At 36.1% G+C, this 19,162-nt stretch overlaps 3 protein-coding genes across 5 annotated transcripts in view; all 3 read left to right on the top strand.

Moving 5' to 3' along the window:
* On the top strand, positions 3,549-7,376 carry LOC104713123 (pentatricopeptide repeat-containing protein At1g74850, chloroplastic). Its single transcript, XM_010430175.2, has 4 exons — positions 3,549-5,659; positions 5,955-6,269; positions 6,361-6,468; positions 6,567-7,376. Exons 1-4 carry the CDS (start codon positions 3,822-3,824, stop codon positions 6,898-6,900), a joined length of 2,595 nt encoding a protein of 864 aa, XP_010428477.1. The 5' UTR covers positions 3,549-3,821; the 3' UTR covers positions 6,901-7,376.
* On the top strand, positions 8,934-12,718 carry LOC104715847. Of its 3 annotated transcripts, none has more exons than XM_019230191.1 (12): positions 8,934-9,060; positions 9,694-9,739; positions 10,631-10,803; positions 10,881-10,986; positions 11,059-11,183; positions 11,286-11,367; positions 11,442-11,559; positions 11,638-11,798; positions 11,883-11,997; positions 12,069-12,239; positions 12,313-12,428; positions 12,514-12,718. In XM_019230191.1, exons 1-12 carry the CDS (start codon positions 8,937-8,939, stop codon positions 12,599-12,601), a joined length of 1,425 nt encoding a protein of 474 aa, XP_019085736.1. In that variant the 5' UTR covers positions 8,934-8,936; the 3' UTR covers positions 12,602-12,718. The 3 variants fall into 3 exon arrangements, with proteins under 3 accessions (XP_019085736.1, XP_019085737.1, XP_010431522.2); XM_019230192.1 differs by having other exon boundaries at positions 9,016-9,060; positions 10,530-10,803; XM_010433220.2 differs by lacking the exons at positions 8,934-9,060; positions 9,694-9,739 and adding an exon at positions 10,180-10,391 and having other exon boundaries at positions 10,530-10,803.
* LOC104715846 overlaps positions 17,693-19,162 on the top strand; it is a 4,860-nt gene continuing 3,390 nt past the window's right edge. Inside the window, exon 1 of the mRNA XM_010433219.1 lies at positions 17,693-18,305. Coding sequence (XP_010431521.1) covers positions 17,693-18,305 — 613 coding nt within the window. The remainder of the gene's footprint in view (positions 18,306-19,162) is intronic.

Genomic DNA, 19,162 nt, shown 5'->3' with positions numbered 1-19,162 from the left:
CTACCAGAGAGCTCAAGACACATTTAGCAATTAACCCTTAAATTTTCTACTTAATTACATTAACATGCCATTATATTTTAAAAAAACAATTAACTGAATAATAATTAGATATGTCATCAATTCTTACACAAATTTAAATATCACATATTAAAACTAATAAAATAATTACATATAATTTTAAATCAAAATATCACTAAAATTTACTTACAAATATACAAGTCAAAGTTATATTATTTTTAAGAAATCAATATTTTTATATTGATTTCTTAAAATAAATATAAAATATTGATTTTATAAAATATTGATTTCTTAAAATTAATATAAATGAAATATTCTAAAAAAGCTATAAAAAACATATAAAGTTAATACAAATAAAAAACATATAACTTATTAACAAAATCATATAAAAATGTTATTTTTATGTTAGTACTATTACCATATTAATTTAAATAACAAGCTTTCAATAGTTATTATAATTGATTATAAAAAGAAATATATTACCCCTAAATTATCTCCAACTCATTAAGGGAAACTTAATTTCCAATAAATATATATTTATATATATTCATAAATAAATATAAAAATGACAACAAATTAGGAGATATCATGATGTGTGATTATTTATAAATATCTAAGTATGTAAACTAATTAATCTTAACATTTAGTGTGATTATTCATTACAAATAGAAATATTGATAACCAAATAAAAATATACGTTTTAATTATACATTAATAAATGTGTTATTAAAAAGGAATGAGACAATAACCCTTATCATTATAAATAAACTTAGTACCCAAAAAAATCATAATATATTTAAAATGAGTGATTATTAGATTACGAAAAATTGTTATAGTTACTCGATTAACCATAAATATAAAAACTTGATTTTTAAAGCACACAAAAAATTATATATTTCCATAAATTGTAACATTTTATAAATATTTTATTTACCACGTTCACATAATTCACGGGTAAAATGTATTCTTACACGAATACGTTGATTTTGAAATTTTGTTAATTCTTTCATAATGGTTTTTTTTTGTGGTAAGAATCCGTTAATTATAGAAAATATTAACAAACCGACTAACTCAAAATATTTAAATAGTTTAATCACAAATATTAAATCAATAAATTAGATTATCTTTAGAAAATTTAGTTTAGAATCTGATTATTACTAACATATAATAAAATTAATTAATTAAACTATCGAGTAATTTAGTATATGTTGTTATGGTTACATAAGAAACATGCAAAATTGTTATGATTACAAAATAAAATATAAAAGATATGAATTTGATTTTTAAACCACACAAAAAACATGTTTGTTTTTTGTTGTAATAAATAGTAATATTTTATCAATACTTTATTTTATACATTTAAAGATTTCACGGGTGAAACATATTTTTTACACGAAAAACGCAGCTTTGAATAAATAAACAAAAAACTTCAGTTACACATTTTGTTTGACACAAACAAATATTGGTTCTAAAATAATAATTTTACTTATAATAATTTTTTGTAAATTGATTTATCCAGCACATGGTGCGGTTGTGTTACCTAGTTTTACTTATTCACCAAGTTGTATATCGATGGAATGAGTATGCAGAATTTCACCTCAAAATTTCTTTCTATAACACGTTATCTTTAAACCCTAACCGTCTATTAAAAAAGAAAAAAAAACCTATCTGCTGAGACGTTCGAGCAGCCATCACCATTCTTGATCCGAGACGTTTGAGCAGCCGTCAGTGTGTTCGGACTTCCTTCTTCTCCAACGTCACCAACTTCTCTCACTTTCTCCATCGAGGTAAACATTCCACAACTATTAATAGGAACATAATCGTATTTCCATTCGCATGTTCTAATCTTATATAAACAATTGGTTTTTGATCGATTATGGTTTTTGGTCAATAATTACGGCTAAGTCATGGAAGCTTTGCTATACTGTTATTTTCTGGATTAATTGTTTATTTATTGATAGTATTTGTATTACTTACATATTGTAGATTCATAATATAACTCGTATGTTCTTATATAATTCGTTTTCCAAATCAATTTTATAATACTAATAGATCGATTAGTACGAGTACGACTTTTATAATAATACATCAATTTTTTTTGTAATTAAAAACTTAGTTTTACTTTTACAGCATATTAGTTAAAGCACATAATAACAATACTACTCTCTGGGTATAACCACTTGTTCAATATTTTGAGTTGATTTTAATTTTTGTTCGTGTGTTACTCATGTGTTGTTACCATGTCGAATCTCTCATCAAGCTTTGATTTTGCTGCCCTTCATCTCTGTGGAGATAATTATTTGCATTGTCAAGTTTTGGTTGAAATCCAAAAGGCTAGATGATACGATCATCTAGGGAAACACAGAAAATGAGCAAAACAAGGTACAAGCAATGATATTGCTCCATCATTACCTCAACTTGATTATGGAAGATCCAGCGCTTCTTTGAAGTGATCTGAAAGAAAGTATCAACACCAAAAAATGGTGATTCTACCAAGAACCTGTAAGTTTTTATGACTATAAGTTTATAAGTGAGTACAACTTCACCTTACATCAAATACCTTCCATATTGGTCCACTATATAGTGAAAAGATGATAAGTTAGATAATACTTTCTCTACCTTCTATGTGAATAATGTGCTATTACAAACACAATACCGTGAGCTAGAAAGGGATTTACGAGGTATTTTTAGTTAATTTCATGTCTTCTGTAGCTGAGAAGCAAAACCAGTTGTTACTGAAAAATCACAGTTTGCATCCAAATATTTGACTATAATGGGCACTAATTCATACATAACAATTGGGTTTGCTCTAAATCATATATTATAATGTGGGTCGATTTAGTTGGATGCAAACTGTGATTGTTAACTATTAATTTTGCTCTGCAGCAATAAGAAGACACAAAATTAATTGGGAATACCTAGAAACCCTTTTTCACGCTATTGTGTTTGTAATAGCACATTATTTGTATGAAATGTAGAGAAAGTCTTCTCTAATTTATCCTCTTCCATGATCTTTTCACCACATAGTGCCAATTTGGAAACTATCTGATGCAAGGCGGAGTTATACTCACTTACAGATTTATAGTCTTGAAAACTTATCTGCGTTCAATTATATTGGACTCTTGATGAATCACCATTTTTTGGTGTTCATACCTTTCTTTCAGCTATATACTATCTTTTAGAATATCTCATCGTGGGATTAAACCAAACTTTAAAGTTTTAAATGATTTCGACCTACAAAATTCTTTTAAGAACATTGTCAAGTTTACAAACATATATTATCAATATATGAATTGTAACTTTGCATTTACTAGTATACTCAAAATTTATAGTGGAGCTTATCACATAGTCAGTCATACACCAATTACTTTTTCCTGCAATATTAGGCGCCAAAATTGTTCGACCGAAAAAATATCGACTTAACCAATTCAAACCGGGAAATATTCCGTAAATAGGAAAATAACCGGTTGGTTCCTCGTGACTGTTATCCACAATAAGAATCCACGTGTCTTCTTCTTCTTCAAGCCCCTCCACCTCTTCTTCCATTTTTCCGCCATTCCACCGAGCGAGCGAGAGAGAGAGAGAGAGAAAATCTCCACTCCGAAAATATCTTACCCACTCATCTAATTAGTTTTGCGTCTTCTTTCTAGAGCTTGGTGGCGACTTGACACTGAGGTGTCAATCTCTGATTCTAATTCAATTCAAATCGGATAGAGTTCGATTTCTCGTTTCGGTTACTGTGTGGTTGAGTAATTTTCCCGGAGGAGGATATTTCAATCCTTATGTGAACTGTAGTTGCCAATATGAATCTGGCAATTCCGAATCCCAACTCACACCACCTCTCTTTCCTTATCCAGAATTCGAGTTTCGTCGGTAACCGGAGATTCGCCGACGGAAACCGTCTCCGTTTCCTCTCAGGAGGAAACCGTAAACCATGCTCCTTCTCCTCCGGTAAAATCAAGGCGAAGACGAAGGATCTCGTTCTTGGAAACCCTTCCGTATCGGTTGAGAAAGGTAAGTACAGCTACGACGTCGAGTCCCTGATTAACAAACTCAGCAGCCTCCCACCACGCGGAAGCATCGCGAGGTGCTTAGACATATTCAAGAACAAGCTTTCCCTCAACGATTTCGCGCTCGTGTTCAAAGAGTTCGCTGGTCGTGGTGATTGGCAGAGGTCGCTTCGTCTCTTTAAGTATATGCAACGGCAGATATGGTGCAAACCTAATGAGCATATCTACACTATTATGATTTCTTTGCTTGGTAGGGAAGGTCTTCTAGATAAATGTCTTGAGGTATTCGATGAAATGCCTGGTCAAGGCGTGTCACGCAGCGTTTTCTCTTACACGGCTTTGATTAATGCTTATGGTCGAAATGGACGGTATGAGACTTCTCTTGAGCTTCTTGATAGGATGAAGAGTGAGAAGATATCGCCTAGTATATTGACTTATAACACGGTGATTAATGCGTGTGCTAGAGGTGGCTTAGATTGGGAGGGTTTATTAGGTTTGTTTGCAGAGATGAGACATGAAGGGATACAACCCGATATTGTGACTTATAACACTTTGCTTAGTGCTTGTGCTATTAGAGGTTTAGGTGATGAGGCTGAAATGGTTTTTAGGACTATGAATGAGGGTGGGATTGTTCCGGATCTTACTACTTATAGTCATCTCGTTGAGACTTTTGGGAAGTTGAGACGGCTGGAAAAAGTGTCTGATCTCCTTGGTGAGATGGCTTCAGGGGGCAGTTTGCCGGATATCACTTCTTATAACGTCTTGTTAGAGGCATATGCGAAATCAGGTTCTATTAAGGAGGCAATGGGGGTCTTCCATCAAATGCAGGCTGCAGGGTGTACGCCAAACGCTAATACATATAGTGTTTTGCTGAATTTGTTTGGACAGAGTGGGAGGTACGATGATGTTCGGCAGCTTTTTCTTGAGATGAAATCAAGCAATACGGATCCTGATGCTGCTACATACAACATTTTGATTGAGGTTTTTGGGGAAGGTGGGTATTTCAAGGAGGTGGTAACTTTGTTCCATGACATGGTGGAGGAGAATATTGAACCTGACATGGAGACATACGAGGGTATAATATTTGCTTGTGGGAAGGGAGGACTCCACGAAGATGCTAGGAAGATTTTACAATACATGACAGCTAACGATATCGTGCCAAGTTCCAAGGCCTACACTGGGGTTATTGAAGCATTTGGGCAGGCTGCTTTATATGAGGAAGCACTTGTTGCTTTTAATACCATGCATGAAGTAGGAAGCAATCCAAGTATTGAAACATACCACTCGCTGTTATATTCTTTCGCAAGGGGAGGACTGGTCATGGAGTCTGAGGCGATTTTGTCCAGGTTGGTGGATTCTGGTATTCCCAGGAACAGAGATACTTTCAATGCACAAATAGAAGCCTATAAACAAGGAGGCAAATTTGAAGAGGCTGTGAAGACATATGTAGATATGGAGAAGTCAAGATGTGATCCTGATGAAAGGACGCTTGAGGCTGTTTTAAGTGTGTATTCTTTTGCGCGACTTGTTGATGAGTGCAGGGAGCAGTTTGAGGAGATGAAAGCTTCTGATATACTGCCCAGTATCATGTGCTACTGTATGATGTTGGCTGTTTATGGAAAGACGGAGAGGTTAGTGCTTTATCCAGTAATACACTCTGTCTTATGTTTTCTTTTGCGTTGAGTTTTTATAGCTCGTACCTTACTAAGCCAAATGATGATTTATTCCATTGTCATAGCATTTTTACTCTTTCAGCTGCCTTGTGTTCTTACATGATCAGGGATGGGAGAGATATGCTAGTGTACTGTAGCACCCTTGCTAATTTTATTGCAACTAACTTCAGCTTTCTGGATAAGTCGTACTTCAAGCCATTTTTTATATATTACTTCCTTAGTTTTAATTACACTTCAATTTTTATGTTTTTAGGTGGGATGATGTCAATGAGTTAGTGGAAGAGATGCTTTCAAATAGAGTATCAAATATTCATCAAGTTATTGGGCAAATGATCAAGGGAGATTATGATGACGACTCAAATTGGCAGATAGTGGAGTATGTGCTGGACAAACTCAATTCAGAAGGATGTGGTTTGGGAATAAGGTTTTACAATGCACTTCTGGATGCTTTGTGGTGGCTGGGTCAGAAAGAGCGAGCTGCAAGGGTACTCAATGAGGCAACGAAACGTGGACTTTTCCCTGAGTTATTCCGGAAAAACAAACTCGTGTGGTCTGTGGATGTGCATAGGTAGCTTAAGAGCCCTACACTGGCTTTAGTTCAAATCTATGAAATGGTTGCTTACCACTCAATCTAATTCTTTGTTTTGAATGTTCTGCAGGATGTCAGAAGGTGGTATGTACACAGCACTATCGGTATGGCTAAATGATATGAATATTAAGCTTTTAAACGGAGAAGATCTTCCTCAACTAGCTGTTGTTGTTTCAGTGTAAGTATTTTGATGCTAACTAGCTCATTGCAGGGTGCTTCCAAGCTTTGCGTTTTCATGTCTTTTGCCTTTTTAACTCTTTCTTTTTAACGTCTCAGACGGGGACAGTTGGAGAAAACCTCTGCTGCAAGAGAATCTCCCATCGCAAAAGCTGCTTTCTCCTTCTTGCAGGATCATGTCTCGTCATCATTTTCCTTCACGGGATGGAATGGAGGTCGCATTATGTGCCAGCGATCTCAGCTCAAGCAGTTACTGTCAAAGATAGAGCCAACTTCAGAAGAGTCCGAAGATAAGAACCTAGTTGCTTTAACAAACTCGCCCGTTTTTGCTGCTGGAACAAGAACTTCTACAAACAAGGACACAAACCACAGCGGTAACCCTACGCAACGAAGAACCAAAGTGAAAAAGGAACTAGCAGGAAGCGCAGCTTAATCTGTGTGTGTGTAATTTCTGTTGCCAAGACCAGCAATCAAAGGCCTATTCTGTCTTCCTCCATGTAAGACTAGTCGGTGAAAAACTCTGCGTCTATGGTCTTTAATACTCATCCACCAGCACTCCCATTGTGGTGTCAAGCAGTAGTGTCAGCCTCTGTTAGACAGAAGAATCTGGTGAAGATGAGAAATGGTGATCTTAGTTTATATGCAGAAGCATAGCGTTATGAAGCGTCAAGTAAGTAGCCAACTAAGTGTTCTGATGAAATGGTTAGAATTAGACCAATGATTTTGCAGCCATAGATTTTGTTTTGTTTTTCATTCAACTGTCTTTGGGATAACTATGAAGCTAAATACTTGTGTAAGATTCGATGCTCTAGTTACAACTACAAGTACAGGATCTATCAATCAAGATTCCTCAGAGAAGCTCTAGTTTTTTGGTTGTGACCTAATGTGATGATCTACCATTCCACCCAATGGTCTGAAAATTAACTTTAGCACAACTACTCCACCCATAATAAAGAAAACACTTGTTGTGCAAGATTCCTTCTTCGGCCTGATTCATCTTTATTCTATCTCTCTCCCTCAGATTTGTGTTTGTTATCTGATTTAGGAAAGTCACAACAAACTTCTCATCCAAATTGGTAAAAGAAGAAGAAAAATAAAGGAGAAAGAAAGGCTCTTTCTCTCTAGTGCTTAACACATTACACTTTAGGACTCCACTTTGTATGCATAATAAAGGTAATGGTGGCTTTGCTTTCTAACCGATGCTAGTGCCTTTGTGTGTTTTTTGCTGTCTTCCAAAACTATTTACCAAATTATGTGTATACACCTTTTTTTTACAACTTTTACCTATAAATCTCTAAAATAATTATATAATAGGGAAGAATATAATAATTTATGTGATCACTTTGCTTATAGTAGAATCACATCCTAACATTTCTACAACTATATAAACGAGGTACCTCTACGATTCTCTGTTGAAACTGTATATAAGTTTAGTTTCCTGATATTGTAAGTTTTTTGAGTTGAAGTTCAAAGTTATAATTTCCAAAAAGGATTCACTTGTCTCCAAGATTTTTTAGTATCCCCTAATAATATACACAAAGATCGACAAGATAATAGTTCTTTTTTTCGAAAAAAGTACAAGGATAGAGCTGTAACTATCTAATATAATAAAGTAGGGTTACACCCTTTGAGGAGCTCCCTCCACCCGACACGTGGCACCTTTTCAATTTTTCGTTCGATAAAAATTTATCCNTATGTAATATTTATTTATTATTGTATGTATTTTTATATATGTATATATATATATATTAAATAGAAAAATGCTAAAATTTAAGTAAAGACAAATTAAATACGTGAAAACTCCAATTTTGAACTCTGTGTAAATATTGTTTTTAGGTTTTTTAGTTATATAATTTAAAGTATTTTTCAGGTTTTTTGTTGATTTTCTATATTACTCTAAATTGTTCAACAATCAACATAACCAGAAAATATTAGACCTGGTGGTAATAAATAATGGATACATTGTCTGAAAGTTTTTTTTTGTCAACTATTAGGGCACAACTGGCCGGCCCATTAGCCAAATTCTTACATTCGTAGGAATCGGGACTCGATCCCGAGTGTGATGGTGCCTTCTACAAATGGACTTACCTCGTGCCACTGCACTAAGGTCACTTCACTATCTAAAAGTTTTTTTTAATAGATAATAAGGTAAAGAACTATCCACCAAAGTTTTATATGTATTACTTAATGTATTGTTTTATAGCAAAACTTTCATCAAAAATTATTATAGAAAACAGTTATATTGTAAAACAACCCGACCCGTTTTTTTAATAATCTAATATAATAAAGTAGGGTTACACCCTTTGAGGAGCTCCCTCCACCCGACACGTGGCACCTTCTCAATTTTTCGTTCGATAAAAATTTATCCGACATAACGGGCCGTATATCATGAATTTCGTAATGGGCTGGAGGTTGGTTAATGGGACTCAAATATTTCGAAACCCGTATCCGGCTTACTCTCTTTCCCGAATGTCTTACTTCCCCGACTGTCTCTCTTCACCTCCGGCGTATCGCCGTTTTCGATCTCCTCAATTTCTAAACAAAGAAGCCCAGATTCAAACATCAACTCCTCGTAATTCCAAGTTTTGTACGGGTAAGCTATGTTTCGAAGTCGCAACTCACCATAGAATTCTCCCGACCTTACTACTTTAATTAGGTTGTAAAGATAAACTTGTGTTTGGTATATGTGATGTAGGGTGTGGGATCCTCTTAAGTATGAATAATTAACCATTCGTCTTAGATTTATGGGTGTTTTTAATTGTCCGAGAAGGACCATTGAGATAGAGTCATAGGTCGTCCTAGCTTAGTACATCGAAATGAATTGTTATCCATTGTTCCGTATTTAGTTGACAGAGAAAGACCTACACCCGTTTTCCGCTGCTTCTGTATCATCACGATAGTGATCTTCTCCTCTTTTACTCTCCGGTATCACCCGTTGTTATATGTGTGATTTGTTTTACAGAAACTGTCTTATTTAGCACACTTTGGTATGGTTATTTTCCCAGTTGGAACCACCCTCAATGTTTGTCAAATAGAGCAAAAGCAAATAGAGATTTTAGGAAGCAAACCTATAATATTGTTCTGTTATTTTCTAATTCTCTTCTTCAAGTTATGGTCCCCTAAGAGTTATACCGTTTACAATTTTCTTATTTCCTTGGTGTCTAATTATCGTCTCTGCTATTTTACTAGCCACTTCTTATTGCTATTTCCTCCCATCTAACTGCAGGTTGCTGGGACTCGGTGGTTAGGAATATTTCAACACTGCAGGCCAGGTTGGTGAACTTTTAAATTTGAAATGCCCTTAGTTTTTGCCTCCCATTAAGATTAATTCCATCCTCTAACCACAAAATCCATCCCATATCTGTTTAATGCCATAAAAGGTAATTCCACACTGATTTTATGCCTTTACTTAATGCCTTTAATCATGTTAGGTCGCCTAGCCTCTCTGTTTTCCTCCATCCCATATTTGTTTACATGCCATAGAAGGTAATTCCACCCTGATTATATGCCTTTACTTAATTACCTACCTGATTTTTAGCCTTCTCTTTATTTCTTGTGATGCGTTACGTTTCTACCATAAGTTACTAATTACTTACCTCCCAATTTGAAGCCCTANATATATATATATATATATATATATATATATATATATATATATATATATATATATATATATATATTTGCTTCCATACCTCATCAAAATAAAAACACAAACAACCCTACCTCCGACCTTTTTTAAAAAGAATGTCTTCGAAAGATTCTCCTTCAGATAGCCCTACTTTCACCTATCTCAAGCTCGATGAAATTTCAGAATCCCTAGACACACCTACCATAGTCATCCGTCTACTTCATTTCTGGGATGCCCGTGATTTCAAACGCAACAATCTTCTTCTGAGTGTGGAGTGTCTTCTTCTGGATGAGGAGGTTCTGTTTTTTTTTTCCAAATTAGGATCATTTTTGCCCTTTTATTTAATTCCTTAGTGTTTATTTCTAGATTCAGTTTGATTTCCCTCTTAATATCCTTCATGTTAATGTAAATCTAATCCAAACTCCTTATTTTAGGCTAATGTTATACAAGCATCTATCCACCCACGGCATCTTCACAAGTTTCGATCTACACTCAAACATGGCTGCCTCTTCATGATTACTAATTTCGATGTCAGGAAGCAACCAAATTCATACCGCCTCTCTGACCATGCGTACAAGATTTTACTCAATGATCACACCTCAATGGATGTTCTAGACCCTGACGAATACTCTATTCCCCTGGAGTATTTCTGCACTCGGAACTACAAGGACATCCAAAGTTTGGTGGGTAAAGGAGAGATGTTACCAGGTACAATGAAAATATATTTGATTTATATATGCTTTGTATACAACCTGCTAATATGTTGTTCACTCATTTCACCGTAGATATTGTAGCCCAAGTGTCATGTATTCAGAATGCCGATAAGGTCGACGAAACCACAACTCCACCGAAGACTACGTCGAACCTGATTCTTACGTGTGTATTTGACAGGTTGATTCCAAAGCTGCTCTATATACCTACCATTGCCTGCCTAGAGACTAACCACTGTTTTCTCATCTGTAGTGGTGACACCGCTTATGTCTCCGTCTGGGATAACCAAGCATCTAAGGTCCGTGAAGATGTTGCTCTCCTAAAAGAAGAGCCTATTGTAGTAATCGTCACTGGTGTGAATCCCAAAAACCTGCGTGGTATGTCTCTTTCCTTGCCTTTATTTGATACAAACTCTTAAATGTGATATACTCTTTCACCCTTAATTATTACTCACACTTTCCTTTGCAACAAAATCTAAGGTGACCTATATCTCAACGCCACTGCCTCGACCAGATTCTTTTGGAATGTTGAAAACAACATTACAGAGGAATTCCGTAAAAGGTAGTTTCATCTCTCAACCTATTTGGTACCCTCATCATATAAACTAACTATTGCATTTACCTTTTCATATGCAGCCCCTGTTACCAAAAAGATTTAATTCCCACCATTGAAAACCCAGCGCCCATGTCTGCTCCTGGCGACGTCCAAAGCATCTCTGAAATCCTTGCTTATGTTGATGAACAAAGCGGGAAGGTAATCCCACTTCCCATCATGTATCCTCCCTTTTCTTTGCCAAGAAAGTTGATTATTTGAATTAATTTTTTCTGCCAGGAGAAACTTTTCTGGTGTAAGGCAAAGGTTGTGGACTTGATTTTAAGCAGTGGGTGGTTCTTCATATCATGTACGACTTGCTTTAAGAAAATGGAAACTTCAGGTGATACACTCATATGTGGTGGGGCATGTGACTCTGATACGGCTATTGGTCGGCTTAGGTAATCAGTAGATTATTACACACGTGTTTTAGTACCTTCATATGTATCTGATATAACACTCTTTATGCATTTTACTACTTTCAGATATCGCATTGAAGTTGTTGTTGACGATGAGTGCCAAACCTCTACTTTTGTACTCTTTGACGAACCGGCTAAGAAATTATTCAAATCAAGTGCATCTACCTTGGCTGCGAAAAATGTAAGGCAACTTCAATTTATTAGGGTTTCGTAGTCAGAACAGGAGACCTTAATCGTATATTTTCACTACAGAATGTAGCTCAGAATGATGCTTGTGGCCTCATAGTCCCCAAAGAAATCCAAAATTTAGTTGGCAGGAACTTTGTATTCTGCATTAAAGTGCGAGAATACAATTTCACAGCTAAGTACCAGAGTTTTGCTGTCGCCCAAATTGAGATACCTCCAGCAGTAGCAGTGAAGAAGGTATGATCTTATTTCTTCTCTGATAGCTAACTACCTTCTGTGGACCCAATTCAATAGTCTCAATATGTCACAGAGGCCTGCACCTCCAGGAAGTAGCAAAGGAAAAGCATCTGATTTAGTGCCATGTAATCCAAAAGGCGAGAAGGCCAGTGATGTCAGCCAGCAGTCGAAGAAGCATCGTCCTCTTAGGTGATTTTCTACATAATATATATGACTGCAAATTATATTTTGCGCTTAATCTCCTCCCTCACTTACTTTGCCCCCAAACATCCAGGAAGAACAAAAATAAGGTTATTGGAGACACTGATGACGATACGGTGAGTAGCCGACAATCTGATCCTACCTTGGAAGATGATGTCTAGCACCCTTTCATTGAAGCATAATAAAAAATGGAACCAACGTCCCATTCTCTTTCAACAGCAGTTTATTTTCAACAATTTCAGCATTTGTTTCAAACTTTGTCCTTTCTTTTATCCACTTCTTTGAGACCTTTATTAGTACTTTTCGAATTCCTAAAATTTGGCTTCATGTTTACGGTTCCCAAAAACATAGCTGACCTCCAAATTGAAAACAACAAGTATGGTTTAAAATATTATAACACCATAATACAAATACAAAATTTTAATTAAGAACACCAAGTAATCAAGGTAAATGTAACCAAATAGACGACATAAGAACCACAGTCAAAACCTCTACTTGAAACCAACGCAAATAGACAAATGGGGATTCCAAAAACACACCGCAGCACTACAATTGGCAAAGGATATATAAGCTGGGAGAACATTATACTATTATTAGATTAGAAAGGAAACATAACAATTGTAAGTATGGTTTTAAATATTATAACACCATAATACAAATACAAAAACAGAGAGAAACGAGAAGACATGGGAACATAACAATTGAGAACATGAGTATAAAAACTGGGAGAACGTTATACTGTTATTAGATAAAAAAAGGAAACACAACAATTGTAGTCTCTCATACAAGCATAAACCTCAACTTAGGACAAAACAACAACATTATTCAATGATTCCACGAGCCAAACATGCTTCTTCATATGTTCCGTAAACAACACCTTCAAACTCCTTCAAATCTTCATCACATGTAGGTCCTCTCACTACACCTAGAAGGATTCTTAAAAAAAATAGCTCCCCTCTGTTTCTCGGAACATGTCCAATCCTCCCTCTTTGAAAACCTCTTTTCCTGGGCATAAAACGCTTCTCTTTCCTGTTCCAAGTAAAACGGCCTGGTATCTCCTCATAGGTGAGCGTTCTCGCAAGTGGGTTGTCCCTATTCAACTTCAACCAAGCCGTGAACATAGATTCATCATTATCGTTATCACCATCAATGAAACACAGTTTCATCTCTGGTACATGAAAAGTCAGTGTAAGCTCAGAAACATGACCCATATTAGTTGACACCCCTTTTAGGACTAATTAAAATGAAACCGATATTGGAGGAATATATAGAGGCCTTACACAATCTATACTATTGAAACAATCTGTACTATTAAAACAAATATCCATACATTTACTACTCAATTAATAAAATAAAGAGAGTATCTTTTAGTCAACAATAATGAAGGCTGATATCTCACATTGTGAAAAAACGTTTTCCTCTTGAAAGTCAAATCCTATATAGAACCCTTGAACACACCAAATGTAGACGTTGGTGGCTGCCAAACTATAGTACAAAGAAGACAATAATGACACGATTCATGTGAACAATTAAACCATCTCAATAATGACATTTAAGTACTATTATGTTACAAACAGACCAAAGGTTGGACAAATACTCACAACGGCAACAAGGAATTGAATACCAATATTAAAGCCCAAAATAAATAACAAATGAGGCAACCAAAATGAGAGTAATGCACTATGCACCAGTATAAAAACGAACAACCCAAACATGGAAAACACTTACAACTCACATAAAAAGAGAAGCAATGGAATATATACTATATGCAATGTACTCTGCTCTAATTCCAACTGAAACAAATCCTCGAAACAACCTCCATCTCAAACTCTCAAGACCACGTCGAGGAGAAATCGACATCACCTACACCATCCCGTTCACCAATGAGCAAATCCTACATCCCACTAACAATCATTTCAAAGAGATCACCAACTTCTACCTCACATTTCATGATATTGACGAAGCAACATCAGGTACTTTAACCAATATTTTGACAGACTTTATACACTCAACAATTGGATTACTAGGAGAGGGTACTACACAACAAATAGAAGTCTTTCTGGAGATTGAAGATAACAACCCAAATGCATCGAGAAGGCTAGATATGGAAGTGCTAATAGGGGAGCTGAAAATTACACAGACACAAGCGCCAGAAGAAGAAGATGGGGTATGTTCAATATGTCTTGAAGAACTACAGGGGGAAAGAACCATAAACACTCTACAATGCAATCACAAATATCATCATGAGTGTATTACAGATTGGTTACGTCGCATACCAACATGCCCAACTTGTAGAAGACAAATACTTTAAGCTTCTTAACAATTTCTAATGCAATAAATCATGTCGCTTAATTTTCCAATAAAACAGAACACTATACAAGTCAATATTTTGTCAATATTTGGTCACTATCTTACTAAAATCCCCTGTCCTTAAAAAGGACAAACTCTCTGTTGAGAAATCAAATCAAATACTCACTGAGTTTAGAAACCAATGACAATGAAAACATACAATCACAAAGCCAATGACAACCAAACGATCACCCTCTTCTATGGTAAGAGAAACTGAATGCATGATTAAATCCAAACACATTAACAAAACAGAGAAGAGCAATATTCGAATTGTAAAACCGTCCCAAGCAAATAAAAGTCAGCAGACCAAGTGACGCCCGCCTAATACTTGATATCAAATATACACAGGTAAACTCTTAAACGAATGACTTGCAAGAATTAAAGTCTAACCAAAACAGTTCCTAAAATGTAGCCTCCACATTTAACCCTACGACCATAATTAAGGAGATTTGAAATATGAAACAGTAATCAAATCTAATAAATACTCATAAGCCATGTTTTCCTCTGTTTAGGTCAGAGGCTATTACAAAATTTAAAGTAGTTTCAGCATACTTTCTTCTTAACTTCATTGTCCTAGAGCCCATACAATCCCATGTTTATAATTTCCAAACTAAAAAAAACAAAGGGAAAAAACAACATACGGAAAAGGAAGGAAAATGAAATCAAACACTCCCCCGGTCTCACCCATGGATGCTGAGAGAGCAAGAGAAGGAAGGAAAATCAGCATTGCCCAGAAAAAAACCAATAGACGCAAACTACAAACAAAAAGCAGTGCTACTTCCAGAACCCATAAAAAAGGTAGGCTTCATAATGACTACAAAATATGTTTCCATAGTTCCCACTTACGTAACTTGCTTTGTACCTGATCTATCTATGAATTAGGTAAACCACCAAAGAGAAATCATAAAGAAGACAAAACTCCAGCAGGCTCTACGAGTAAGACTCTATCACACAAAATCTCAATTAGCTAAAACAATGCCCTACTAATCTCCACGCCATTAAAACTCGCAAACACACTTGTCTTACAAATGCAGACACCAATGATATTAAAGAGGTGGATAATTTGAGATCAATTGGTGGGAAAACAACATATGGTAATCCTTAAGGAAAATCGGTATTTTCATACCCCAACTAAGGGGCTATGTTGAATTCCTACTCTAGCTTTAACAATGAGCAAATTCATACATTAACTTAAATAAAACAGAACATTTACCTGAGATAAGTTGCTCCATATTGCCCTGTGCTTTTTCCTGACGTACTTAGCTTCTAAACAGAATTAGGCCAGTCATCCGGCTCAAAACCACGGCCCCTCAAATCTCGAACAAAATCAGAAGAGGCATCAAAGCTAACAGGCAGGAAACGTCAGGCGGCCAAACCTGCAATCACAAATGGCCAGAAAAAAGGTCAGCTTAATTTCAATGTATAGAGTATGTCTACTTCTTCAAATAAACCACTCAATATTCTTACACATGCATCTCCAGCTAAAAGGCGCCGTCGCCAACCACCCTCATTCGATTTGGTTGATTGTCCACACTGCGGTGCACTGATGTGGCATGCTGAAAGCACAAAGAGAACCAAAGACAAAAGCAAATTAACCTTCTCCCTTTGTTGCCATGGTGGACGTGTGAAGTTACCAAAAGTGAAGGACACACCTGACTTTCTAGACGGACTGCTTAAAACATCTGCCAATTTCCGCCAGAATATAAGAGTGGCTAACTCGGCATTTGCATATACCTCTACGGGAGCCAAAGTAGACGAGTCTGTTAACAAGAATCCGAGACCATACACCTACAGAGTTCACGGCCAAAACTGCCATCGTCTTGGTTCTATGCTACCTGCAGCAGGCGAGGAAACAAAGTATTCTCAGATGTATATTTTTGACACTGCCAATGAAGTGAAGAACAGAGTAAATTCGGTCACCAGAACTGAATCATCGACTTCCCTTGATGAGAAAACCGTAACTGGATTGATGGAGATGCTTGATAGCACGAGTGTGCTCACAACAATTTATAGAGCTGCCAGAGATCGATACGAGCTTCAAAAACCAACAGAGTTGTCTATAAGATTGGTGGCCCAAAGGCATAGAGGGAAACAATATGATCTGCCTACCTCCGATGAAATAGCTGGACTTATTGTTGGTGATCTATCTTCCACAACAGGCTGTAGGGATGTCATCGTCCATCTTAAATCGGATAACCATCAAAGAATAACCGAGCTACACCCACTTTACATGGCTCTACAATACCCTCTATTGTTCCCATACGGCGAAGATGGTTACCACCCAGATATACCATACGCAACAACAACAGAGAAGGCTATCAAAAGGAAATGTGTGACCATGCTCGAGTTCTACGCTTATCAAATACAGACAAGACTATTAGAAGGTACCACTCTCGTCAGGTCTGGACGTCTACTCCATCAATACGCCGTAGACGCATATATGGCAATAGAACAAGAGAGGATGGGCTGGTACAGGCGAAACCAAAAAACCTTAAGGGCTGATGTTTACCACAACATCTGTGATGCAATTGACAGAGGGGACAGTGATGCAATGAAAGTGGGACGCCGAATAATCCTCCCTTCATCTTTCACCGGAGGCCCAAGATATATGGCTCAGAATTACCATNACCGTAACTGGATTGATGGAGATGCTTGATAGCACGAGTGTGCTCACAACAATTTATAGAGCTGCCAGAGATCGATACGAGCTTCAAAAACCAACAGAGTTGTCTATAAGATTGGTGGCCCAAAGGCATAGAGGGAAACAATATGATCTGCCTACCTCCGATGAAATAGCTGGACTTATTGTTGGTGATCTATCTTCCACAACAGGCTGTAGGGATGTCATCGTCCATCTTAAATCGGATAACCATCAAAGAATAACCGAGCTACACCCACTTTACATGGCTCTACAATACCCTCTATTGTTCCCATACGGCGAAGATGGTTACCACCCAGATATACCATACGCAACAACAACAGAGAAGGCTATCAAAAGGAAATGTGTGACCATGCTCGAGTTCTACGCTTATCAAATACAGACAAGACTATTAGAAGGTACCACTCTCGTCAGGTCTGGACGTCTACTCCATCAATACGCCGTAGACGCATATATGGCAATAGAACAAGAGAGGATGGGCTGGTACAGGCGAAACCAAAAAACCTTAAGGGCTGATGTTTACCACAACATCTGTGATGCAATTGACAGAGGGGACAGTGATGCAATGAAAGTGGGACGCCGAATAATCCTCCCTTCATCTTTCACCGGAGGCCCAAGATATATGGCTCAGAATTACCATGACGCGATGGCAATTTGTAGAACCTTTGGAAACCCAGACTTATTCATCACCATGACGGCGAACCCAAATTGGGAAGAAATCAAAGAACATCTTCAACGATCCGGTAACTTTACGGCCAACGACCGGCCAGATCTTGAATCCTGTGTTTTTAAGATGAAGTTAGAATCTCTCGTGGCTGATCTTTGGGAAGGGGAATTCTTCGGCGAGGCAAAATCAAGTAAGCACCTAAATCTAAAACAAATAGTCATTCACCCAAAAAAAAAATTATATATCCTTCAATGTCTCTCAATGAAGTGGTTTACATTTTTTGATATGTTAAAAATACCACCCCAAACCCAAAAAAAAAATTAAATCACAAAATTAATATGTTAAGATACTAAGAAAATTTAAAGAACTGGACAAATATCATTCCTGAAACAATAAAAAAGTCACAATTCATATATATGTAAACAAAGTTAAACAAACTTGATATATTAAGATACTTAAATAGTTTAAAATAATGAACAAATACCATTTATTTGACACTAAAAGAGTCACAAATTACATTTTGACTAATAACAAATTTGCCAACAATCAAATAATAAGAATCCTAATATATATGTGGGTTACAATGGCCCATAATTTACAGTTCATGACTTAAAAATACAATGATTTTAAACTAAGCTGCAGTTTTAAAACCAAAACGATATCATTTTTTAACATATGAAAGACTACATTCCTATTACTAATTAAATAAAATCTCTCTGCATTCCCTCTAATAGATGTTTGACAGAGGTATTAGAGTAATGGATTTTAAAAAGTTATAAGTTGAACAAACCCCAAACCCAATAAAAAAAATAGAAACACAAAATTAATATGTTAAGATACTAAGAATATTTAAAGAACTGGACAAATATTATTCCTGTAACAATTAAAAAGTCACAATTTATATATATCTAAACAAAGTTAAGATACTTAAATGGTTTAAAATAATGAACAAATACCATTTATTTGACACTAAAAGAGTCACAAATTACATTTTGACTAATAACAAAATTGCCAACAATCAAATAATAAGAATCCTAATATATATGT

The sequence above is a fragment of the Camelina sativa genome, chromosome 9 (assembly GCF_000633955.1).
Source record: "Camelina sativa cultivar DH55 chromosome 9, Cs, whole genome shotgun sequence".
Classification (NCBI taxonomy): domain Eukaryota; kingdom Viridiplantae; phylum Streptophyta; class Magnoliopsida; order Brassicales; family Brassicaceae; genus Camelina; species Camelina sativa.
This window is presented reverse-complemented; position numbering and strand designations above follow the sequence as displayed.

Bases quoted from the DNA above. Each gene is read 5' to 3' on its own strand.
- LOC104715847 (XM_010433220.2), top strand. From the start codon at position 10,212: ATGTCTTCGAAAGATTCTCCTTCAGATAGCCCTACTTTCACCTATCTC. The intron at 11,184-11,285 runs GTATGTCTCTTT...ACAAAATCTAAG, and splicing joins GAATCCCAAAAACCTGCGTG to GTGACCTATATCTCAACGCC. The intron at 11,560-11,637 runs GTAATCCCACTT...TTTTTCTGCCAG, and splicing joins TTGATGAACAAAGCGGGAAG to GAGAAACTTTTCTGGTGTAA.
- LOC104713123 (XM_010430175.2), top strand. From the start codon at position 3,822: ATGAATCTGGCAATTCCGAATCCCAACTCACACCACCTCTCTTTCCTT. The intron at 5,660-5,954 runs GTTAGTGCTTTA...TTATGTTTTTAG, and splicing joins GTTTATGGAAAGACGGAGAG to GTGGGATGATGTCAATGAGT. The intron at 6,469-6,566 runs GTAAGTATTTTG...TTAACGTCTCAG, and splicing joins CTAGCTGTTGTTGTTTCAGT to ACGGGGACAGTTGGAGAAAA.